The 26,365-nt window shown below is 39.7% G+C and overlaps 3 protein-coding genes across 3 annotated transcripts in view; 2 read left to right on the plus strand and 1 right to left on the minus strand.

Moving 5' to 3' along the window:
• The first annotated feature begins 388 nt into the window (after window positions 1-388).
• Window positions 389-1,013, plus strand: pmchl (pro-melanin-concentrating hormone, like). The gene has a single exon (XM_015049057.1). The coding sequence runs from the start codon at window positions 480-482 to the stop codon at window positions 876-878; it is 399 nt and encodes a 132-aa protein (XP_014904543.1). The 5' UTR covers window positions 389-479; the 3' UTR covers window positions 879-1,013.
• Window positions 1,014-16,752: 15,739 nt separating this feature from the next.
• On the minus strand, window positions 16,753-20,643 carry ccnb1 (cyclin B1). Its single transcript, XM_015049070.1, has 9 exons — window positions 20,528-20,643; window positions 20,160-20,291; window positions 19,360-19,470; window positions 19,104-19,292; window positions 18,657-18,815; window positions 18,345-18,581; window positions 18,130-18,270; window positions 17,287-17,397; window positions 16,753-17,209 (listed from the first exon to the last, which is right to left on the minus strand). The coding sequence occupies exons 1-9, from the start codon at window positions 20,546-20,548 to the stop codon at window positions 17,105-17,107; spliced, it is 1,206 nt and encodes a 401-aa protein (XP_014904556.1). The 5' UTR covers window positions 20,549-20,643; the 3' UTR covers window positions 16,753-17,104.
• A 1,344-nt stretch (window positions 20,644-21,987) lies between these two features.
• LOC106957658 (AN1-type zinc finger protein 5-like) overlaps window positions 21,988-26,365 on the plus strand; it is a 10,683-nt gene continuing 6,305 nt past the window's right edge. Inside the window, exons 1-5 of the mRNA XM_015049069.1 lie at window positions 21,988-22,240; window positions 24,525-24,711; window positions 24,797-24,938; window positions 25,672-25,775; window positions 25,916-26,044. Coding sequence (XP_014904555.1) covers window positions 24,555-24,711; window positions 24,797-24,938; window positions 25,672-25,775; window positions 25,916-26,044 — 532 coding nt within the window. The 5' untranslated portion in view covers window positions 21,988-22,240; window positions 24,525-24,554. The remainder of the gene's footprint in view (window positions 22,241-24,524; window positions 24,712-24,796; window positions 24,939-25,671; window positions 25,776-25,915; window positions 26,045-26,365) is intronic.

The raw sequence follows: 26,365 nt of genomic DNA on the forward strand, positions 1-26,365 counted from the left end.
TAGAGACAGAAGTCCATCCAGACTCCAGTTTCTTTGACACGTCAGCAGATCTGCTGCTGAAGGACATGAACACGTCAACAGACGTTTGTTTGCTCTTCCTGTCATTAAGCTCCGGGTCTAAATCCCCTCTTGACCGTTTCTGTAACAAAGCTTTGTGAAAACTGGTTTCTTGGTGAAGAATCGACCATCAGGCGGTTCATCCGTCCCTGTTGTTTTAAAAGGCGGCCATTTTGGATTAAGACCTTCCACTTTTTCATTCTGAAGTGTCTATCAGGAGACACACCAGAGGTTTTAATCAACTTCCCTCCACTTCATCTCCACCCAACTGTTCTCTTCATCCTGACAAACAAAGGACGACGACGTGGTCAGTTTTCTGAAACGGTATAAAAGGCGATGGATGTCCAAAGTCCGAACCAGAGCAGAGAGACTTCCGAAGACAATCCATCTCCTCCAATAAAACGCCGTCCACCGGTCAGAAGATGAGGCGATCGCTTTTGTCCGTCACGTTTGCTGCCGCTCTCTTCCTCAACTGCAACGCGATACCGATGGGAAAGACTGAGGACGGGTCGCTGGAGCAGGAGGTCTTCACCTCCGTCCTGAACGACGAGGCGATGGAGGGCGGCCTGGGCGAGGCGGACCTGGCCTCGGTGGCCAGAGCCCGGGCGACCAGGGTGATCGTCATCGCCGCCGACCCGACGATCTGGAGGGACATGAGGGTTCTGCAGAACGGGATGTCCGTCTACAAACGGAGGGCCGATGAGGGCAACCAGGTGGGCGAGCACGGAGATGGCGGCCAGCAGCTGAGCATCCCCATTCTGAGGAGGGACAACATGAGGTGCATGGTGGGCCGGGTGTACCGGCCCTGCTGGGAGGTCTAGGACTGTTCGCTCTGCTGCTGAGGCGACCAGATGGAAGAAAGCAAAGAAAGAAGTCAACTCCTGTCTCAAGAAATGTGTCTTTGAGTGTTGAAGTCACTGCAGATCTGTGAATAAATACTATTCAGTTCTGCTTTATGTCTGCTGTTTTCTTAAAGGTGGCATTTTATGCAGGTTAGGATCCGATTATGTGCGATACGGAACATGGTCACTGCATTTATTGAACAAAATTATTCTTGTATAATGAGATTTTGGAACCTGTTGTGAGATGTTTTAGAGCCTCTGTCACTTTAAATCCCAAAACGTCGCTGCTGGCCTCACACCCCAACTCAACGTTTACTCTCAAATGTGAAAATGGCTGCAAAAGGATACCCAACTATACAACCGTACATCTTTAAAAAGCAGAAGTGGAGCCCCCTGCACAACCAACAACAATACAGCAAGAGGTTTCTGGATGGAAAGTCAACAACAAAACACTTTGTCTTTTCCAGCAGCCATTATACAGCGCATATGGTGGGAAAACAGCTGACCAAACCTGCTGGTACTCTGCTGGGGTTGGTAGGTAATGGCACATTACCTGGGTTTCCATGTTTGCAAAGCTTTGGTGATTTTCCACAAAGGTTGAAAAAACACAATTTTGCAATTGCGCCGTTTCGATTAAATAAGAAACACAATTAAAATCACATGTGAATAAGTTTGTTTACGCTACAAGTCATTAAAATATGCGCCGCATCATCATCCTCCAACCACTTCCTGGTATCTTATTTGTTGTTTCCATCAGTAGTAACATCCGGTGTGGATCACATGATGCAAAGAAGTATTTCAATTGCAGTTTTATGAAAAAACACCAAAACTTTTTATTGAAAGGTTTTTTCAAACTTGTCTTGTTTCCATTGAGCAAATTTATTTTTGTAATTCCAATTTGTGCCATTTTATGATCAATGGAAACATGGCTACTGATGCTAAAGCAAAGCAGAGAGTGTTAAATTTACCCATCATTCATACCATTTTAAAATCTGAATGTAAAAACAGATTTAAGGAAGAAATCAGCAAATTTATCCAGAAGATCAAACCAACGAACGGCTAAAAACCCAACAATAAAGCGTTGGAAGGACCTGTGTGTTTAAGGATCTCATTGTCGTTGTTCTTGAGTTGCTCCATTGCTCTGACAGACCTGACTCTCACACGCCGCTCATCAGATCAGCTGACAACACTTTTAAATCTTGTTCAAGTTGTTTCTCTGCAGCAGCAGCTGCTCCATCTTGGCCCGGTCCCTGGATTTCTCCCTGGAGGTTTTACTGGCTCTGATTCAACCTAACATCTGGGAGCAGAAGCTTTGATTTCGCCACGTCGCTGACTTATAAAATCACAGACAGATTTTCACAAAGGTTTGCTACGTCAGATCCTGCCTACTGGTAAATTACAACTTCTCTACGTTTCTTGACGGTTCGCCTTTTCGGGAAAGTCTTAAGGAATCAATTAGGTATTTGTTTCCAAAAGCTAATAACCTAATGTGATAATGGTTCCCCATTGTTCTTCAGGTGTTTGCAATGTGTCATGCACACCTGTATGATGGTGTGTTTGGGTCAACATGTGCAGGAAAAAAGAAAGTGAATTTCCAACAAAAAAAATGTCTAAGTGAATTGTAAAGTATGTCATATTTAAGGAGGAAATATCTAGGAAATGATTAATTATAATCTTTTATTTGAGGTGTTTGAAACTTTTGAGACAATTTATTCTTTTACCATTAATATTTTCAATCATGTCATCTAGTGAACAAGTTAAACCTAAAATAGTGACATAGAAAGACAGTTTGTGTTTAAATTGATATCTTTGGACATTATTAGTGATAATATATTTCCTTTGGTTGGTTAAAGTTTAGTCATTTAGCAGGAATGGAAAAAGCTGCTGAACATTCAGGTTGAGTCAGAAACTTTTTTTCTGGGAATTTCTGAACCTTTTCACTATTTACTATAAGCTTCTGGTTGGAAAATCAATTACAGTTAAAATGGTGGCAGAAATCCACAATGTGAAAAATTCAATTCTGGGCCATAATTACCAACACTGTGGTTCTTTAATGCTGCATGACAACATGAGAAAAGATTTTATGAAGTAAAACTCCTGCAGCTCAGAACCAACTTAATGACAACCTTTTGGTTTTTAGGTTGTGGGAAAAAGTTTAAATCGACAGAAGTTGTTCTGTTCACAACGCCGTGATGCGATTGGTGGATTTCTGTCCGAGATTGAAATATTTCCTCAGGAATTTGAAGTATTTTCATATAACTCTGATCCCAGGAGGATAAGCTGTAATAACTCTCAGGTCCCTTCAGGTTGTTTCTGCTCCACTTGAAGGTCAGTTATTAAAATCAGACTCTTTGATGGGCTAAAACATCCTAAAGTTGTTACCATTTAAACTAGTTAATTCACCTTTTAATTGACCTGAACATGGCTCTGGACATGTTCTACTTGGAGCTAAAAGTTTAACTCTAACAGACTGTAACAGTTTTATGACACGCTGAACACAATCACTGTGACACTTCGTGTCCTCAGGTTGAAATGCCAAATGGTTTTGCCCTTTTAAACCTCAAATTACATTGGGAGCCTTTTGGCATTTTCACACCTCGTAACACAATTCAGATAAATGGTTTATGGGAAGGTGTTTTGTTTTCACTGATGTCAGTGAGGAATAACGTCACGGAAAAGTTATACAAGAGGTTTTGAGGCAAAATATTCATGTCTGCAGATTAAAATTTGGTTAATATTGATATCTGACACTACAAACATTGTTCATAACTGTTAAACAAAGTCTAACCGACTCGGTTCAATTCGGGACCAAAATTGCAACATTTGTCACATTTTCAGCTGCTGCGTTTCTCTTTCATTGACTCCAAGGAACCAAACTTATTTAAAAACCTGTTCCCCTCCTCGCCTGTGGGGGCGCTGCACCAAGAACCGCTGAAGGAAACGAGACAACAAACCTCCGAAGAAGACGCTGAACGCAACTTTCTTCTTCACAAAATGTAGGTCAGGACAATATGATATACAAATCGTTTCATATTAATCAATATCTATAATTATTGGTTAGTTTTTAGTTTTCAATCTTTGAAATACCGCCAAACTGGTGGTGTGACCTTTTCCTGTTTTATCCACAGTTTTCACTCCACGGCTTTGTTACTTATGAGGCGAAAACCAAAACTGCAGCTGCGCAAGTTACGCAACAGGTTGTTGCTAGGCAACCGAGGCTTGCTTAGCTAAAGTGAGAGGTTGAGCAACTAAAACTTTTCCGTTGCCTTCATCTCCCAGAATGCTGTGCGGGTGTGGATCGGATTTCAGGTAATATTTTATATATTGATTACTGAATATTCTATCAGATGTATTATTTATTGATACTGATCATGCGTCTATAACAGTATATATTGTTATTGATTTGTTGTCCAGCTCTAACAAAATGTAAACAAAAATGAAGTAGTGTCAGATTTTAGCGGTTGTAGGATTTCACTTTTCTCTTTGGTAAAATACCACAAACCATTTCTTTTTGCTAGCAGAATATCAAGGTTTTTTTGGTGGCATTTACCCAGAATGCCCTGCTTTGTAGTCCACTTGCAGCTTTCGGAGCGGTCTCTGGTCCGTTTGGCGTTCACGTATGTATTTGAATCGCACTAGAGTTCACTTCAACCGAACCGAGACGGAGTTCAAGTTTTTATTTGGCTTTCACATCTCTCCAAACCAATCCGATTTTCTAGGCAAACAAATTGGACTTGGATTAAACAGGATTAGTTAAAATGCACCACTAATGTGCCTTGAAAAAATAAAAAATAAAAAATATTAAAAGATTTTTAAAAGAAGAAAGTACAGAGATCTGTTATATCTAGGTTTTTAGGGAGGGCTAATCATCTTAATTTTGCTATATTAGACATATCTCAAGTAAAAATATGTTTGAAGCAATAATTGGCCTAAAATGCAGACTCTGGGTTTTAATTGGGAGATAAAATTTTAGCGTTCCAGAGCAAAACCCTCCAGTATTTCTCAAGAGAAATCTGCAGAAACTAAAGTCTAAGGGTTGATAGTCCAATTTTTTCCACAAACTACACAGTCACTGTAACTTTATCTCATTTCTGCACATGGGATGGAAATTCATCCCTTTTGTAATAATAAAAAAGGTACAAATAAGTTAAAAAGTTAGTTTTTCCTGCATTCATTGTCCACAGCTGCTAAGAACATATTGCAGTTTAAGTATTGTAATATGCCATGTTTTACACATTAATTACACGACTTCCTTACATGGCAGGAGTGTTTTAAACATGTCAGCTCACAATGTGACAGCGAATTCCCTGCTAATGCCTGGAGAGGCCGAAACGGCTGAGTCAGAGAAAAGCAAGCGAGCAGATGACGTCTAATTATAGCAGAAAAAAGAAAAAAATCTGTCCTCCATGTGTGGTTTCTTCACGTTTATGTTTGCTCAACACGTCTCGTTTTGCATGGCTTACAATAAACGAGTTTGCCCTCAGTGGGGCAGATTGAGGGGAAAAAACCAACATATGGAAGCCATTTTTGACAGAGTGATTACTCTGTCTGGCCTGTCAAGATAACCGTCTCTGCAGAGGTTTTGTGCAGCGCAGCAACTTTATTTTGTTATTCTGCTAAAATATCTTACCCAGCTAAGTTAAATAGCTCCCTATTTTAGAAAATAAGGTAAAATATTAACTGTAGGACTTGATGCCTGATGACAGAAATCCTCAAAAGCTTGGATTTATTTAGTTAACTTGTGCAGCATGAGTTCACCGCTGACCCGGTATTTTCTGGATGTTTTTTCACCATGGGAACAGAAAACAACTACTTACGTCTCCTCACAGAAACAAATGAAATAAGAGAGCGTTGCACAGTGCTGGAGGGTCTGATTTTATGAACAACTAGTCGAAAATATTTCCAAACCTGAGCCGTTCCCTGTTTGTTTCATACCAGAAAGCACAACAACAAAGACCCTCGTTATGCCTTAATCTCTGTGATCTCAGATAAAAAATACATTTCTGGAAATAATTAAGATCCTCTTCAAGTGTGTGATTTTCTGTGATGCAGTTGGTTGGTGACGCAGCCAAGTCCCGGTCCTCAACAATGGGCCATTTGAGCCGGGCACGGTGGAAAACTGCAGTCATGGTTGAGCTTATTGATCCCTGAAGACGAGGTTAACTTCCTTCGTCCTGGATGGGAGCGGGGAGCACAGGAAGGGGTCAGGCATTTGCCGGAAAACTGCGGTGCAGGAAGGTCCCCCGGGTCCGGCAGGAAGTGACTCACGGATCAAACGTTGGAGGTTTCTACTTGGACCGTTCCAAATGTCAGGACCTCCACGCATGATTTCTCAATAAATGTCAAAAAAATCAGACTTTTATGAAGGAATCTAACCCAAAATGTTCTTAACTTTATTATGAAAAAATACCCACTCCTGATCAGAGTTTCTAAATTAATGCCTTTTCTCTGATGTATTTAGTAGAGCAGCATCTCAAACCCACTGACAAACTGATGAAACATGAATAAACAGCTGCCTCTGCTTCTTACAGATAGAAATATTCTCTTCACTGCCTTCGGTGTCTGGAAAGTGAGTCGTTTCAAAAAGCTGGTACTGTGCCGTTACCTAGCAACTCCCGCCAAGCCCGGCCCGTCGCCTAGCAACCCAGCACTCAAACTCACTGGGAAACTGTTAAAATATCAATAAATAGCTGCTTCTGCACTGGATGATTCCCTCTTAAAGTTAAATAATGTTGAACATCTTTTCATATTGATGTAATTTTTCGTAATACCATTAAAATGACTTTGATTTGATTGATAAAATATTATTTAAGCACAATTTATGCATCCCTCTTGAGTCTAGAGCCATCTTGACTCTCAGTCCAGATAAATAAAACATTTAAAGCCACGCGTGTTATATGACGTTTTGAAAAAAGACCATTTGTAGCTGTAATTTTGAATAATTATCTAGAATATTTGTCATTTCTAAAGAACAACTATGTTATTTCTATTTTGCGGTTGTAAAATAAAGAAAAACTAAACTTTTGCTAAAAGTGCATAAATAACTGAATATTTGTGGACAACTATGTAAAAAAAAAAAAGCACAAAGTTTCCAACTTAATGACAAAAAATAGATCTAAAAATACTTCTGGTGCTTTTAGGGTAATTATTTTGTTGAAATTTAAAGCAATTGTTCCTTGAAAAACAGATAAAACTACATTTGTTATATTTATATTTCAAAACATGAGTTGGTTTGTTATCATTTCTAGCCAAAGTTATTAAGATCAATTGTAAAATGTCTAAAGAGCCGCAGACGCCAAACTAAATATTCAAATTAAAATATTTGAATATTTTAATTATGCCTATTTAAAATGTATCTTAATCTTAATAAGTAACCTTATTACTTGTTGTAACCTGAGCTAGTGGCAGCATGTATGATGGATCGGACCTTGAGGAACCCCTGAAAACTGTTTCTCCACAATAAAAACCAAAACGTCTCCAGTTTAGCAGGTTCATCTTCTCAGCCAGGCTCTTCATGTTGCCCAGTTTAAAACAGTGTTGGTTCTGTCAGTATCAGCTGAACGTGCCTGGAAGCATGTTGCTAACTGGTGCGTGAAGCTGCACACAAAGAGCTGCTGGGCTGTTTGATTGGACATTGTTGCTGCTTCCCTCTGATGCTGCTCCAACTACCCCAGTTTTTGGATGAAGAGCGTCTTTGCTCTGTCTGCGCTTGTTACCGTCTAACTGCAGCGTGCCAATGAGTTTCCAGGAAATAAAGTTTTAATGACAATCACATTCTTCTAATTCCTCTTTAGTGTAACAATTAAAATATTTTCTCCATTCTTTGGTGATCTTATAGTATTACATGTCTACAACTAACACAGTAAGTCTTGGTTCAATAAAAACCTCAACTTCACAATGAGAATCACTGCTCTAATAAACAATAGTTAGTTTGTGACAGTAAGGAGAAACGTTCATAATGGCTAAGAAACATTTACAGCCTTTTATACAATCAAAAGGCCGTATTGTCTACTGTGCTCTAAAGTGAAGGTAAATTAAGATGCAGACAAACGTCAAATTTAAAAATTTACCTAATGCTAAGTAAAAACCTTTAAGGATGCTAGCATGCTACCAAATTTAGTAATAAGTTATTGTGATGTCAATATTATTGCAAACTAGCTATATTTGGTTCATTTAACAAGGAAAAATGTAACCAATACTTAGTTCTTTTAAAAACATTGAGCTAATTTAACCTAAGTTGTAAAAGCAATGCTAATGCTAAACTAGTCGTGGTTTTAATGGAGTACATTAGCATGCTATCCTGTCAAATTTTCCACAAAATAACTGTTTAAAAGTTAATATACTTTTGCTGCTATTAAATGGGATCTTTTATGCAAAATTTACATTTTAAATGTTTTTATTTACATTTGGGTCTGAACTGCTTCTGAAAAAACACCCGGCGGTGTCTTGGCTATAAGTTCATGTTTTTTTGTTGTCTGGAAAATTATCTATTACAAAAATCTCCTGATTGTTAAGTCACATTTGACTGGCACAGTGCCGTTGCCTAGCAACCCCAGCAGAGTTCTGCCCGTTACCTAAATAGAGCCCCAGCAAGTTTGGTCAGCTGAATGCTCTGTATAATGGCTACTGGAAAAGACAAGTGTTTTGTTGTTGACTTAGCGTCCAGAAAACACTTAGTGTGTTTGTGCTGGTTGTGCAGTAGGCTCCATTTATGCTTTTCAAAGATGTACGGTTGCATCTGTTTGCAGCCATTTTTATGTGTGAGTTCAGGAGCAGATTATTTGAATCTAAACAGGAAAGACTGAGCAGACTACAATTTAACAAATTATAGAATGATTTTGTGTAGAACATGTAAGGAACATGTTTTGTTCCTTTCATTTAGATCTATCCTGTCCTGTTAAAGGAAGCACAATAGGTTACATTTAAAAAACTGGTCCTGGAAAATATCAGTATTACCAAACTGAGCTAATTTGGTCAAATTACAAGCTTATTCTTTTCCCTCAATACTATTTGTTTGGCAACTCTCAATTGTTCCGAATGAAGAACAAACTAAGCGAGACTATCAACCTGAAGCTAATTTGGGCTCACTGTAAAAACTAAATAAGGAAATATCTGCAACTCCTGAACTGGATGATGAGATGGAAACTAAAGAATGTTGCACTTAAACTGTCAGCACTATCAAGTGTGACAAAGCATCCATGCTAACAGCCTCTGCAGAGCCAGACAGTCCTGGGGTCGGCCTCCATGCTGAACGTGTTCGAGTCGTGGCGCTCACAATCATCCAACATATTCCACATTCATTTCAGGCTCCTGAACGTTCAGCCCGCTTGGGTCTGGGGCCAAGCCCTTTATCCATCCCAAATCCCTGCGCTAGTATTCCACACACATCCTGGTGGTGGCTTGCCTCATGTTCACATGTGCGAGCGATCTGAAGGCCTTTCCAGCCCTCATGAAGCCGACTTTCCCAGATGGTGGGAGTCGGCGAGAGAGGGATGACTCTTGGCGTCTGAGATCCTTTGGCCTCTCGTGTCTCTTGTTGCCGTCCGTGTTGATTTACCAAACGTTTCAGTGTTTTTGCTGCGTAAACTACAATCTGAGCTTCCCAGAAATGAGACCGAAAAACAGCAGGAGAGCAGAAATACCTCACACTACTGTCAAAACAGCCATAGCTTTTGTTTTTATGCGCTTTTAAGATTTTCATTAGCAGCAGGAATTTCCTCCTGCTTTTCCATTTGCATAACTTCCCATAAGAGCGGGAATATGTTGGAAGTCAAGTGGCCTTCCTTAACCTTTGTGGGAAAAAGACAATAAGCTGTCAACTCCAGAGAGAAAGGCTTTTTTTACTGTCCTGTGTGAAAAATTACACCTTCATTTTACTATCTTATCTAATATTGTGAATTATTACATATTGGAGCCAGTCCACTTCTCTTACTACAAAAACATTGAATGTTTTATTTGTGTTTTTTATTACATCTTTTCAGAAAAGATTTACTCTTGTGACAACATGAGAAGTTATTTACTGTTTACTTTGACAAGGAGACTTCTGCTAACCAATATATTTTCTTTTTATTTTCTTTCAGTCAGAGAAATGAAAGAATTGTTTAATTATAACATATATACAAATGTCAAATATAACTTAAAAGATAACGCCTTGAAATTGGGCCTCTGTCTCTTTAAGAAATGCCTGCTCTTCCTGAAACTTCATCTTCACAAAGGAAGATAAATGCTGGTGAAAATGTTTAACAACATTTTCACCAGCACTTCACTGAGAAGTAGCTTCTATAATGAGCTCAGCAGGTGTTTGCTAATTGCTGCTGGCTAGTCTGAAGGAGCTGAGTGGGGGAGTCATGAGAAGCTCACTAGCTTGGAAACTGCAGCTCAGCGGAGTAGCATCATCTCGAAGGCGGAGCTAGGTCCAACTGGTCTCTTTTCATAGCTGAACGGTTGCCATGGAGACTAAAGGATTTCTCAAACACGCATGGAGGAATCAAAGCAACATCCAGGTTTGTTTTTTATGAGAATAACATCATAATATGATTCATCTAGGATGTCCGGTTTGTTTGTGAACTCTGTGAACACCAAGCGGACCTGAGACCGCTCTAAAAGCAGGAAGTGGACTACAGTGCACTGCATTCTGGGTAAATACAACCAAAATAAAAGTGCTAGTCTACAGCTAGCAGGAGAAATGGCTTGTGGTTTCTTACCAAAGGAAAAAAGANAANTCCTACAGGCTCTAAAATCTGACAATACGCCATTTTGTTTACATTTCATGAAGGAGGAAGTTGCGCTCAGTGTCTTCAGAGGTTTTTGTGTCGTTTAATTCAGTAGTTCTTGGTGCAGCACTTTGGTCCCCAATCGAACCAAATCTACTGGATTATCAGGAGGGAAAAACCCAAAGAGTCCAGCAGCAAATTCCTATCGGCAGCTGCTATTTCTGCCAAAATAATCCAATATGTTTTTTCTATCCGTGGTTTTTATGTTGTTTTTTATGCAAAGGAATGTTGCCTCCAGGATTTACAGAAACAAATATTGGTGAAGGTATTTTGAGATGTAGGATAAGTTTGTCTCTCAGCAGCTCTTCCCTCTTATTGCGAGTTCAAACGCCATCAACGCTGCTATATTTGATTCGTTCATATTTACAGTTTCCTCTTGACCAATCTGTTGGTAAAGACTTCCGGCAGACCTGTGGTCTTCCACATCTGACTCTATCATCCGCTCCCATGATGCCCTTGTCTGGCTCCGCTGGGCCTGGTGAAATCATCGTTAAAGTCCCTCCTCCTCCTCGTTCCCATCTCGCTCCGTATCTAATGGAGGCGTGGATCTGCTGAGGGCCTCCTGAATAATTTAGGAGCTCTGGAGCACTTTATAACCCCGGCCTGCGAGGCAAGCCAGGACATCCAACCATGAGTGCATTAGGATAATAGTGGGAGAGGAAACTGGCCCTTATTGACTAATATAATCAATAACTGCCTCAGTGAGCTGTTGAGTCCCCAAAGGACGCCGTCTGTCTCAAATGATTGAGCGCACTGACAGAAAATAGTAACCTACTCATGCTGTCAGCTGAGTTTACCAAATCCAAAGGGATACAACGAGCTGGAATAGTACTGGAACAAAAAAGTTTTAAACTTCTTCTCATTGTGTTTAGAGTTTGGTCTATAACCTCTGAAAGTGGTCTCTGGACTTTCTGATTAATCAGTTAATTATCAGAATAAAATAATCATTAGTTGCTGCCGTTGTGCATAATTGTATTGCTGGATACTTTCTTATAGTTTTAGCTTCACTTGGTTCAGATTTGCTGCCTAAAATGCAATTTTAAGTGAAAAATCTGCAAAATGTGTCTGTTTTTATATGACTAACCAATTAATCATCAAAATAATTAATAGTCATAAGAATCAATTACATAGAATAATTGATTACTAAAATAATCATTTAGCAGCAGCCTTAGTGCGAAGTTTAATTTCTGGATGCTTTCTGTCATCATGGTTTAGTTTTAATTTGGTTCAGATTTACTGAAGAACTGCTGCGGTTTTTCATTTTAGGCACTAAAATGTTAATTTTCGTATTTAAATAAGGAATTTAATTAATTGTTTATTTGCACATTTTGATATATTTATAATATTGTATTCAAAAGCATTAGCATTTTTGTACAGTATTAAAAGTTCATTAAAATATGATAAATAAAAAAGTAATTCAGTTCATTTTCTAAATAAGAAAATAAACATTTTATTATTTTTATTGGCTACAATGCAATCAATAACTAAACCACAAGGATAGAAAATGAAATCTTGTGCTAGAGTTGGAACGAATGATCATTTTAGTAATTGAATATTCTGACGATTAATCAGTTCTTCTAATGATTAATTAAATAATCGGATTTTAAAAATAGTCCCATTCTATAGATTTTTCATTTACATTAAAAATCTGCTTAATCAATTAATCGTCAGTATAATTGATCACCAAAACAACCATTACTTGCAGCCCTACTGCAGAGTTTCATAGCTGGATGCTCTCTGTCAGCCCCAGTCCAGTTTCGGGGACAACAAAGTGACCCCAGAGGTTGATTTACATTGTGCCAGCAGCGCGTCCCGTCCCCCCCTCCCTCCTCCGACGGCTGCCAGGCGGGCTGACTCACCACAGCGGTCAGATTACAACACCCTGCAAATATCAGACCAGTTCGCTACAGATCAGCATGCTGAGTGTTTACATCACCTGCAGGGCGCCTCACTCATGCCGTGACAGGTAAACTCACCTCTTTGCTCAGGATGGTGGTTCATTCTCTCTGGGAAAAACAAAAACTCCAGTGTTTGAGAAAAAGTACGTCATAAGTGTTATCAGTAAAATAAATAATGCATTTCAGAAAAAGAGACCCTAATCACAGGAAAACGAAGGAGCCAGACTCCATCTTGTTTTCATTATTGCTAAATCAAAACGCAAACACTGCCATGTTTCCCTCCAAGTAAAACCGTGATATAACCTCCGATAATCAGCTTTTCATGGCAACATTAGCTTAACAGTGACGTTAAGGTAAATTCAGCAGTAAACTATGGCAGCCCAATCAGGTTAATGGCATATAAAGTTCAGCTTCATGGGTGGTAATGAGGTTAAACACAAGAGCCAGAAAATGACATTTCAAGAGTTTGAGTCTTGAAAGAGACGTTTGAGAGAACTGCAGCTCCTTTTAGGAAACAATACGAAGTGTGCAGAATTATCTCACGAGTTTCCACTTTAAATGGTTTTCCTTGGGGACAGAGAACCTTCAGGGAAGCTTGTTTACTTTGCTAGAGTTCCAGAGAAGAAGCCAAGAGGTTAATTAGCTTCAGCTACTAAATTCCTTCTTCATGAGTTGCTTTACCTTTTAGCTTCTGGCTCCACGAAAACTGGAAACAGAAACAAGACGAACGGTGATCTCATGGATGCCGAGACTCCGACGGTGGAGCCGACTGACAAACAAATCACTGGGGTTGTTACCATGGTTACCGCAGATCTGGTGGACGCTGGTCCATCCATCCATCCATCCATCCATCCTGACTCCAGTCTTCCTTTGTTCAGGCTGTGATATCCGTTTTTCTTTCTGATGGAACAGTTCAGTTGAGTTCAAATTAAAGTTGGTTTATTCATGTTCCCACCGTTCCTGGGTCTCTGCTGCTGGTTCCCGCTGCCAGCTGCCGACCTGTTAGCGCCCCAGAGCCGTGGCTCAGGCCCGCTGTTTGTTTGACTTTGTCATTATTGAATTGAAGTGTGCAGACTGGGTGAACGGGAGGTGAGAAGGGCCAGCCACTCATTTCAAGGGTGCACTTGTTAAACGTTGGGCCCTCGTGGACAATGTTTAGACTAGGACACGCTTCCAAGTGTTGGATTTGAGGGAGGAAGATTTGTTTGCGGGTTCGGGGCGCATTGCTGGAATATCAGGAGGTCTGAAGACAAGCCCGGCATTCTTTCTGGACCTCAGTGCTGACTGGGGAGTTTTTAGTGCTGAACATGAGCAGAAACATTTGGACTCCGAGTTTGTTCCAAAGATAAATGAGAATCTTTCATCTGATGTTGATCATGTGTTTAACGTTCCTTTGGGTTTATAAAGTCTGGTTTATGTACCATAGCTGTCATTTATGTTGCCGTACGACTTATAAGCAGATATAAATCTAAAAGGTATTTAACTCTGTTTAGCTTTGGTTTGACTTTCGTTTATAAATTTGAAGATTTCATGAGACGAGAATAACCAGTTTATTAATGTTTCTGGTTAAATAACCAGCAACTATAAAATCTATCCATCCGTCCGTCCGTCCGTCCGTCATTCCATCCATCCATCCATCCATCCGTTGCCTCTCCTCTACATCTACATTCTGCATCCTGAAGCATTTCTAGGCTCTATGTGGTACTAATACAGTACTATCATCCTACGGTTGTCCTAATCTGCATAATCCACCCAGGATTATCCTCCAGAGGATGGAGGCAGGTGTTAGACACCCTGAACCATCTCAGGTGATTGTTTCTGTGTAGACGATCGAATCCACGGTGCTACTTGCTAGCGCTAGCTCTGTATTGTTGTGTTGGACGTTCATCTGGCCTCGCCTGGTGACATGTGAATCCTGTGATGGGAATGTGAAGGATATTTGGTTGCACTGGTTCCAACTGCACGGCTACTGTATTAAAAATGTTCCCTTCTAATAAATATCAGCCTACGGTTTCTGTCAGAAGACCCAGCGCCGCTCCAGAAGACTGTTTGCTTTGTAGCTTGGTGTTGTAAACCGATACCCCTGCCCAGTCATGACCTCAGCCTCCAACTATGAAGTATTCTGGGTTTAAAAGCCCAGCTTTTGCAGGATAACTGAGATTAATGATCATTTGTCCCTGTGGAGAAGGAAAACAGAAGGCTCTGAAAGGGCTATGTGGCGTGGCAGTCTCCATATTATATCAGATAACAGATGTTCAGGTTGGGGGTTTCAGATCAATATAGCCCCGTACATGACTCACTGATGTTTTCTGCAACGGCGGAAACTAAAATACTTGTTTTGCTGCTGAATTTCTGACGCTTTGGATCACATTTGTGTCGCCCCTTTCAACAGCAGATGACTTTCCAGCCTCTGCCTCTTCAGCAACAGATGTTCTCAAGCTGTTCGCCAAGGACTTCTGGCCTTACGAAGCCGACTCACGTCACCCGGATGGCAGGTGGCCCGAACAACAAACATCCACAGATCCCCCTTGAGGCGTTGGGAGGGCGGTGCAGCCCCCTCCCCAGGGTCTCAGCTGTCAGGCGGTCACTGATAATGATGACCCCCATCATGCTGTGTCCATTAGCTTTAACTACTTGAAGCCTAATGTTGGAGCTTCTGTAGATACTTAATATCAGTTTGAAGGTTTCAACTGTAAAAAATAACTTTTACATATTTTTACTTAAGTAAAAGTAAAAAGTATTTGGTAAAAATGTGACTCAAGTACTTAGTAAATGATCAAAACATTAATCATTTAATATTTAAAAATGACAAGCAGACCAAAAAGTAAAGTCATGAGGAAATTATATCCCACCTCAGGACCAAAATGGCAACATTTGTTACATTTTCAGCTGTTGGTTCTCTTTCACACTGCACTGAGTCAAATAAACCAATTTGAAAAAGCTGTTCCTTTCCCCGCCTGTGGGGGCGCTGCACCAAGAACCACTAAAGGAAACCACATGAAAACCTCCAAAGACGACACTGAGCACAACATCCTTCTTCACTAAATGTAAATAAAGATGGAGTAGCCTCAGATTTTTGAGGTTGTAGGATTTCTCCCGCTAGCGCTAGCTATAGCGTTTGTTTTGGTTGTATTTACCCAGAACCCCCTGTGCTGTAGTCCACTTCCTGGTTTTGGAGCAGTCTCTGGTTACATACTCATTCAAACCGCACCAGAGTTTACTTCAACCGAGACTGAAGTTTTTAGACAAGATGCCACTCAGAAAGCAGGAAGCAGACTACGACACAGAGCATTCTGGGTAAATGTAAAAGAAACACACTATAGCTAGCAATGGTGGGAGAAATGCATTGTAGTCTTTAGCCAAAGACCAGAGAAATCATACAACCATTTGTTTATATTTTGTGAAGGAGGAAGTTGCACTCATGTCTTAAGAATCCTGAATGTCTTCATTTAGTTCTTTGTGCAGTAAATATACACCAAAACAATCTAGTCTTAAATACCTGATGAGTCAGTCTTTACCTGCTATGCTGGTAAGCAGACCTGCACACTAAAAGTTTAGGTAGAACAGATGCTTCAGTGGATTTATGTCTAGGTAGCTTCTAAACAGGTGTTTGGCTTGGTTACCATAGAAACAAGGGACTGCATTACATCTGCCCAGGCTTGTACATCTTTGCTCCTGCCATCACAACTTAAGGTATAAAGGTAGTTTTGACTTGGTGTTTCAAGCCCTGGGAGTTAAACGCTTCAGTGTTATGCCATAAAACCCTCATTTGAATCTGTAGTTTGTTCAGGCAAAGCCATTTTCAGAGGTCCAGAGAGTCACAGCCCTACAGTTTTCTACTCTAAATGCTAAATAAGCATTTTAAATGCCCTTTTAGGATTTGTCTTGGTTTTAAATGAGCTGAAAAGAAAATCCAAGCCAAGATACTGTGAACAAATGGTGTCAAGTTAAACTACGATAGATAAAAAGTGTGGCTTTGCCTCTTTGGAAACATTTCAGCACAAGTTCAGTTTAGGATGGTAAAACTTAGATTAAGGTAATCCACATGTGATAATTACAAGTTTTTCCTCATACCAAGCAACTCGTTTTATGCATCCATTAAAGATTTCATTTCCACCTGCAAACCACTAAAATCTGGTCTTCCAGCTCCCTCTAGTGGCAATTTAAACTCATAACACCAAGTTCTGGTCAAAACCATTTAATAGAAGTTTAAAAATACAAGGCATGTCATTTAAAAGCATTGCTGTACACATCACAAAAAATCCCTCCCGATAAACTCCACTGAACATTTACGTAACCGGCCATCTTGAAGTGGTGCAGTGATCCTCGTCGTCTGCAGAGGTTGGTTCAAGACTTCAGTTAGCTTAAACTGTGCAATCATGATGTAGATAGTGTACGGTCAACTAACGGACTGATTACAACTTCAGTATAGAAGAACAGAGCAAGATTGTTTGGACGCCAACTGTCCACCTGCATTAAGAGTCTTTAAAATATTACACTGTACAAGTCAGCACACTGTGCCGATGGAGTTTGGTCACTGAGCAGCCTGCTTCGCTAGATCCTTCACCACTGCAGACTTGAGCTGGGGGATGTTGGCGATCCGCATCTGCTTTGAGGTGGAGTATTTACCTTTGACGGCCTGTGAGACAGTAGACGACGGGCCGTTAAGGTGGTTTTAAAGGTTGAGAGTCATAATTGGTTGAGAGAAAGACTTACCATGTGTTTTGTCAGACCGTCTGTCACCTTCACAACATTTTTGGCAATGTGGGCCATAACAGGAAGCAAACTGTCTGCTGTGTAGTTCATGTAGTGCTGCAGAGTGACATCCTGAAGGGAGGAGAGTAGAGTTAACCACCAAGATTTAGACGAGGCGATTCGTTTTTGGAAAATCTGGATTTTTTCCACCAATGCACACTTGGGCCAAGGCAGCCATCTTGTTTTACAGCCTCCATTTGGACTTTGAAGTCAAGTCAACTCTGACAGGAAGGAAAGCTACAGTTTTCCCATTTTTAATCATAATTACAAATTATACTCGAGTATAATTTTACAAAATGCTTAACATGTTCAAGTTTTACAGCTAATCTTCTGCATCAGGCTGGAGGGTTTAAAGATTGAGTACTTCAGCACAATTTCACAGTGGCTCACGTTGCCAGGCATTTGCTTTTGATTGAAAACAAAAGAGTTGCCAACAAGGAAAATTACTGCATTAAAGTTGCCAATATTTATCATAGATTAACACATAAAACCCATACAAGTCACATTTCCTGATCATTTTTGCTTTTTCATGGAAAATTAATGCTTGCATTAAAAATTGCCAATTAGACAAGTGCTGTGTCAAATCATAGCTTTCACATATCCCAGCCATTGAAGTCTTTTCTGGTGCCCTTTCTTAAACTGGCAGCCGTGTGTAATCAAATCATCTTAAATGAAGCTCATTCAAGTCATGAAAACTGGTAACATTTTATGCAAATTAGTTGGCTCTAAAATGGCAGCCATCTTGAGAAAGCAAGTGGTTTGGGTTGCATCACCCAGGCCTAGTTTAGATGAGTTGATACCTACCCACTCTCCTGCATCCAGGATCTTTAGTGCGAGTGCCAGAGCAGCGCTGGCCACCATAGACGGCGGGAAGTGAATCATCTCGTAGTCGACCATGGTGAGCTCCAGCAGGTATTTGGCCAACGTGTGCTGCTCTGCGGTTACCTGCGGCACAAACCAAAGCTGCTCAACAACTGTACACCGTCCGCATCAATGGGGTCGTAGAACCGCCAACCCACCTCATAGATCTTTGAGGCCCGCCTGAGGAACTGGAGGGGCAAAGGTCGTCCGAGCTGGAACTTCAGCACCCGCAGGATGGTCATCTCCATGTCGCGGATCTGGGCGGTGGTGTAGGCCCGATCGGTGACGTAGGCGAAGTCGGAGATCTCTGGCGGGTACATCTCCTCATACTTTGAGGCGAGGAACATGGCAGTCACGCCTACCAGCTGGAGTTGCTTCTTGGGGACTGGGTGGTCCTGTTGGTGCAGCAAACACAATTGGCCCAAAAAAAAAAAAAAAGAAAAAATCGATAGATGTGCGGTCGTAATTACCTGAAGAAAGCGGTCAATGATCCCAACGGTCATGTACATTGTCTCCTGCAGGAGCCGGAACTTTAGATTGACCTGAACCAGCCAGTCAATGAGGATGGCCCTCATGTTACTGGTGACCTCCTGACCTTGCAAGTAGTTGGGTTTGACATTCTGCTCAACCTGGAACCAGAAATTATGAACCATGAATCACCATCCACATGGAGCCCATTTTAGCTGCTGCACAAAAGTTTGTCATTTAGCTACATCAATTTGTCTGTCAGATAACTTAATAGCCCAATTGGGTGGAAACCAACCAATCTGGCAACACTTTGGTGTTCTGCTGCTGATACAGCACCACCAACTGACCCAGCATGTTTAGAACAGTTTCTGCAGCACTGCACTCTTAATTTACAGAAGTATACCCTGATCATCTCCCCAGGTTAGAGGGGAACTCATTTTGTTGCTCACCTCAAGCTGCCGGAGGTACTTGTAGATGTCCTTTACGTACTCGCTGCAGAGCATGGGGTTGTCGTAGTCGTCCGCATCGACATCCCTGATGGCGGTGTCCAGGATAACATCCGAGAAGGCCTGGCAGAGGTCAGTGGGCTCACAGCCAGAGGTCTCCATCGGGGTGGGAGACGCTGGCTCAGGCTGAACCTGAAAAACAGTCGTTTATAAACAGACAAGTTGAGGTTTCACCACCACCAACATGTGATCAACTCACCTGGACTTCAGGGACGGGCTCAACGGCAATGACGGCATTTTGCTTTGGCTGCTTGGTCTTTTCAGCTTTTTCTGTGACTTTTGTCTTCTTTACCACATCAGTCTTGATGTTCTGAAGAACAAATTGAAAGTTAGTCTGAATAGAGAAACTGAGCCACCTCAAAAACCAGAGCCCCATGCATTATACAAAACTTTATTCCAGTTATTGCCCTCATTATGAATCAAATCCAGCATAAGTGTAGAAAAAAAAAAGCAAATCCAAATGTAAAATCTGGTTTATATGCAATAAGTCTGATGCTCACAAAAAATTACATTTAGCATACCAAATGAGTACAAATTGAAAAACTTCCAGTCGTTTCATTCTATGTGGACTTGTTCAGATTTAAAATGAGCAAAACAAATTCCATTCCAAGGCTAAAATTGTTTACGTTTGAAAAACTGAGCATGTGGCTCCATTTTCACAATCCCAGCCATTTTATGATAAGGTGGCTTGCCATACAACAATCGACGACCCGCATAAGACTTTTATCCAAAACGAGCTTAAGAGGAGTTTGTGTTCAACAAGAGGGCCATTTGTGAGCGTAATGGGCTAAATTGTTTCTTTTGCCATTTCAGTACTAAACATCATATTTGCTGCCTGGTTGATGAAAAACCATTTATACTGCAATCAGATTAGTAGCGCCCCCTCGCTGAATGCTAGCAAACACACTGCACTGAAAATACAGAGTTCGAGTCATTTTAAATTGTGTTATTATGACAACCATAAGATTGCAAATAAAGAGGATTTACGAGGAGTTTCACCTTTTTTGGGTTCTCTTTGTTAGCTGCGATGTTTCCGATCTCACCCAGCGCAGCCCGAGGCTTCAGCCCGGGCCCAGCCACCGAGCAGGCCTTCACCCCTCCGAGCTCGGTCCTGGAGGAAGCCAGGCGATTCTGCAGAAAAGAGGAGAAAATTATTCTAAGAAATGCAGAAAGCATCGTAATGTTGCTCTAAAGTACGATCAATAGCTTTAAACATGGAGCTATGATTGCTTAATGCATAAAGGGAAACCCCATGTAGCAATAAAATATATAAAATACCGCATTTCACATATAAATATCAGCCAGAAGTAACTAAATATGTTCCAAACTACTGTAAAAAATAATAATAAAAATGCATAAATACTCACTCTGGTCACTCGCAGAGCCATTCTGAAATGTGCGTGGCTTCAGCAAACAAGCGAAGAGTCGTAATGAAAGGAGAATCTGGTTTGGTTATGAATGCTGTAGTGTTGGTTTAAATCCTCGCTCCTTGAAAGCTGATTGGCTGCGCGCTGGCTCATCCGCGACTCTGGTTGGTCGAGCGCAGCTGCTTTAAATGCGTTCCCTGGACAACCGGTGGTGACGTGACAACAAAGCGTATTTCCTTTTCCTGTTACAGAGCTGCCAAAAATGGTACATTATTATCATAATATTATACGGAAATTCCTGTACCCTTTTTTTCTTCTATTTTTTAAATTATTTTTGTAAAGCAACTGTTTATTATTTTACTGTACCTTACTACGACGATTGTCACTGGTTGTAAGCAGAAAAAAGTCGTAACAGACATAAAAGCTTTATCTATCTATCTATCTATCTATCTATCTATCTATCTATCTATCTATCTATCTATCTATCTATCTATCTGTAGATAGTTAGATATCTATCTATCTGTAGATAGTTAGATATCTATCTATCTGTAGATAGTTAGATATCTATCTATCTGTAGATAGATAGATAGATAGATAGATAGATAGATAGATAGATAGATAGATAGATAGATAGATAGATAGATAGATAGATAGATAGATGCATTCATTTCCCAATGTTTGGGTTTGCAACAATAAAAACTAGCAGTATGTCCTTCACAACATGTTTTCTAGGATCAACAAACAACAACACTGTTTCGGCTGGTGAACATTCCCTCCTTTAATACTCAGCAACATGAAACTGCAGCCCAGAAAAGCAGCTTTGCTGTTTCGCAAGGTGTTGAAATCTTTGGTGGCCGCCATCCAATCGCAGGATCACAATTTCCGTGACGTCTACTACCGGAAGTAGAAAAGATGCAAAGGCAGTGGAGATGTGTCGGTCGTGGACGATCCGGTTGGAAATGCCAATTAATTTATATGAACTATTTCTTCCATCAGAATAAAATTTAAAGCGAGCTGAAAAATTAAAACTGACTAAACAATTTTGTACCTAACATAGTTTATGTATAGTCCAAATCAAAGAGGCCAAATGTGAGCCTAGGTCCATTTTACGCATTCAAACACTAAAAGAAAACATTATAAAAGGAAACTAAGCATCCGTAATTCAAACATGTAGGTTAAAAAATTAAACATTGTTTTTGTATTGGACCCAAATTTTCAATTCAATTATTCTGATTTTCTTTCTCCTACATTTTCTATGTTTATAATCATGGGAAGACTTTGGCTCAGTGATACAGTTGTTTCATTCTAGCTCAAAGCCATCGTCTCGGATTTGAAATACCGATTTAGTCATAAATCACCAAAAAAATATATAATTTATTGTAGTGAGGAGGCTGAAAAAAGGAGTCGTATCTTTAAAATGATCTCAGCCAAATGACTCGGATCCCGAAACAGATCTGTAATTGCCATCAGCAGAACGCCAACACGTAAAACAAAACAGATGCCAACACAGCGCTACAGACCGAGGGGCCGTAGATAACAAAATTAGCCACCATCCCCAAGGTGAGGAACGTCCGAAACGAAGGAAAGAAAGGAAAAAGACTCACCTAGACGCCCCTAGTTAGTTAGACGGTTAGTTAACTTCAGGATAAGTGAGGTTATTTGGTCGTGATCGCTAAACCGGCTAAGAAAAGCAGCGTTCCTCAGTCACAAAGGGTAAGTTAAAACCGTCCTGTTAAATATTTTCCTATTGCTTTAAACGTTAAACACATAAAGAATAATTTTAGATATAGACTCAACTTGCGCGAAAATTCCCGAGAACACAATTTAAGCTTATGTAGAAAGTTGTTAAAGTAAAAATCAGTTTAGAGAACGGTTTGCTAGCACGTGTCGTCGGAAACTTTACCTTTCCTAATTGTGAGTTTTTTCCTACGAATAATCCATATTTCGGTCAAATAACTTATTAGCAGCAACAACCTTTACTAGGTTTAATATAAAAGTGATTACTTTAGTATTTTACATGTTTTAACTTGGCTAACGTTAATCTGCTAGCAGCAGAAAATGATCATTAGCTACCACTGTGGCTAACAAAGCTAGCACCGTCCATTTATTTGAATAAATAATATATGCAGGAGTACAATTTTAAGTTATTGCTTTTAATTCAACATAAACATTTCTTTCGTGAATTTAATGTTAAAACAGTTGTCCCAATAAGTTTTATTAGGGGGTTTCTTCAAAGCAAAGCTGTTAGCATCGGATATTAGCCTGCTAGCATGACTCAGTGGATTTGTAGATTTAAAACGGCTGTGGCCCAGAAACCGATCAGGAAGCAAATGAAAACAACAAATTATGTCACTGATTTAATTCAGTTTTACTCAAAATGTTTTGGGGTTGTAATTTTAAATTTTTCTTAGCGATATAATCAGGTATTCTTCACGCTAAAGCTAGAAAAGACTAGCTAATGGGTCATGGAGTTCCTCATTAGAGGCTTTTGTCTCAATGATCTCCAGGTGTTGGGGTTAAATAACCTGTATAATTGACGTTTTTATTTGATTTGAGCCGCTGGTATTAGTTTGAGTTATTATTGTAGCAAAATCACAGATTGATCGGGTCTAATTAGGGAGACAGCTCAAAATGAGACAACTTTATGTTGGTGATAGTGACTGAAATTAAATGTTTTAACTTAAACCATTTTCTTTAAAGAATTGCTGTAGATACTGATTTCTGTCAATAAGAAAGATCTCCTGTTGTTGTCTGTATTACAGTGAACCTGAGGAAACCTCTGACTGAAGCGGCACATTTTAAAGATTTGAATATATTTGGGGAGAAAAAAAATAACAAACCTACAAATGATACCAGAATTATAGACTCAAAGTTAAAACCACGTCATTTTAAAAACCAAATTTCTGAGGTAAAAATAATTTAAGGTAAATTAATTTTATTTCCCTTTGGAATCATGAAAGTAGTTTTTAAATTTATATATACAAGGCCCTTTAAAATTTGTTTTATTTCTAAATTTTACTTTTTCACTCTTAACCATGAACATTATGGTTAAGTGTAAATATGAATGGGAATAATTTAGCAAATGGACTAAATTTATCTAGCAAAGCATGAAAATCTTTCAACTAGAATAACAAAATGCTTTTTTTATTGTAATAAACATACAAAATTATTGGACAATTGTCTTACAATTAAATGTAGAAATATTTAATTTACATATTTCTTCAGTGTTTTCCAGTTTAGTGATGATAATTTGGTTTTAAATGCATTTATTGTTTGTTCTGTATTTGATTTTCACATTATTATACAACTATTAGACAGTCAGTGAAATCATTTATTCACTCTTTAAGTCACTTTCTAAATAATTTGCAAATAAATTATCAAATATGTAGAAGAAAATTAGATAAATAGGTTAATTTGTGTTTGTTGTAAGTAAGGGGAAAAGTTTTTCTACCTTTTTCAGCCAGCTAGCTTTTGTTTGAAAATGATAGAATGAATGAAAATGAGTTAAAACCAAACATTGTAAGCTGATTCCTGCATTTAGAACATTATTATATTCAGTGTTTCTGGACGTTTGTGTCCTTGGTGTCACACAGCACACGATGTACAGCCGGTTCAAATACTAGCAGCCTAATTTTGGGTACAACCAAATATGACGGTAACATGTTACTGTTTATAGGACGAGCTATGATATTATACCTCAGGACAGACTGCCTAAAACAGAACACAGAGCAGCAGGGGGGCTGGAACAACATGATCAGTTTTTATTTATTCTCACATAAATTCATTCTTGAAATTTTATGACTTTATTCTTGTTATTTTGACTATTTGTATTTTGACTGTAGTGTATTTTTTTTTCTATCCAAGCCCTATCATAGCTATTTATGTTTAAATCTATACGTTTGTTTCTCGGCTGACCGTCCTGTAATTTCCCTGTGCGGTGACCCATCTGTCCTCATTATTTTTCCTATCTTTGACGTGAATCTGTTTGCGTCTCCAGGATCTGTCAGTCGGTGGCGGACATTTTGCCATGGCTCAGGAGACCAATCAGAGCCCGGTTCCCATGCCGTGCGCCACTGGCTGTGGTTTCTATGGCAACCCCAGGACCAACGGCATGTGCTCCGTTTGCCACAAGGAGCACCTGTCGAGACAGAACAACGGCGGCGTCAGCTCTCTGAGCCCAATCGGTGAGAACCTTAGCTTCTCTCTGCTCACTCTCACCTGCTTTACATTTTTACTCCATCTTGATCCTCCATCTTGATCCTCCATCAGGCAGCAGCTCCACAGCCGAGGAGTCCGCCATCCAGAGTTTAGAGGACACTTTGAACAACGCTGCAGCCGCCGCCGTCGCTGCTGCAGAGGAGGCGGCTGAGGCGGCGGCGGCTGCTGCCTCCGATACCGCAGATCCCCTCAGGTAAGAACTTCCTGTTGAAGCTCTTTCACAATAAATTGTATCCAAACAACTTGATTTTGAAACTCCTCTCAAAAAGACACTCAAAAGATTTTTTTTATTCAATGATTTGATTATGTAGTCTCAAGAAGTTATTTGCTCTTTTCAAGCAGTTTTTCCTTCCACTCAATTTCCTCATTAAATTTTAATATATAATGGGTCCCGTTGAGTCTCATTTTTCAGATAAAATTTTGAAAATAACCTTTTAATCAGTTATAAAACATGTTTCATCAATCGCACATTTCTGTTTTTATAGGTCTTATGTAATATTCTAATTTTAAATGTCATTTTTATTAACTGAGTTGAAAATCATCATGTTTAGCAGAAACAAAAGTTTTCACACATCTAGCTGTGTAATTGAGCTGCATAATGTATTTCACATTGTGGTCAATTTCCTAAAATAATAATCTCATGTATTGAGGGGGTCTGTAGAAATCTGTTTTTATAAAGTTTAAAATAAAAAATCTAGGATATGAAATTTAGTTTCTTCCTGGTCTGAACAAGTTTAGGAAAAATATATTTTTAAATATTATAAATAAATTATGATTTTTTTTTTTTACATTCTGGTTAATTTTCTGCATTTTCTGAATTAAGTTGAGGATTAAAATTAACAGAGAAAGTCTGAGGAAAAACTGAGAACATGAAACCATTTTCTACTTCATGATGTGTTGCTCTTCCTCCTCCTCCTCCTCCTCAGTGGGAGCTCGGCCGCCGCCTCGGTGACGCAGCAGATGACTGAAATGAGGCTCTCGTCTCGGGAGAAACCGGCATCAGGGAGCAAACTAGAAGACCCAGAAGCAAGTTGGTACCAGAAACGGAGCAGCTGGTTTTAACGAGCACGCTTTTTGATTTTATTAAAATCAGGATCGTAATAATTTATACAGATCACTTTGAATGTGCTGTAAAAATAAACCTGTTTTAAAATCTGTTTTTGTCTCCAGTTGTGAATCAGCCGCCCAGTTCGGTTCCTCTCCCCTCCATTGCTGGCAGTGAAGAAGTCGGACCCTCCGAACCCACCAAGCCCAAAAAGAACCGCTGCTTTATGTGTCGCAAAAAAGTCGGCCTCACTGGTGAGAGACACGACGGTTTTACTCCTGATATTCTGTCTTAACGTTTTTCAGCCTGATTTCAGCTATTCATCAACTTTCAGCTTTTTCTTTATATTGTTTATATTTTGAAATATCTTTTGCTTTTAAGCAAATTTCTTCAAGTGATTCCACTCTTGCAGTTTTTCTAAAACCATGCTTTGAGTTTTTACTTTTTCCACGAGCAAAAAAAAAACAACAACAAATGCTGCTGTTGGTGCAAATTTCACTCTACAGAAATATTTTCTGCATCAAAAAGTAGCAGTTTAAGGGAGAATCAACGTCATTGATGTGGTTTTACTGTTT

This window comes from Poecilia latipinna, unplaced genomic scaffold, assembly GCF_001443285.1.
Source record: "Poecilia latipinna isolate Pla-1442-1.1 unplaced genomic scaffold, P_latipinna-1.0 Scaffold923, whole genome shotgun sequence".
NCBI classification, from domain to species: domain Eukaryota; kingdom Metazoa; phylum Chordata; class Actinopteri; order Cyprinodontiformes; family Poeciliidae; genus Poecilia; species Poecilia latipinna.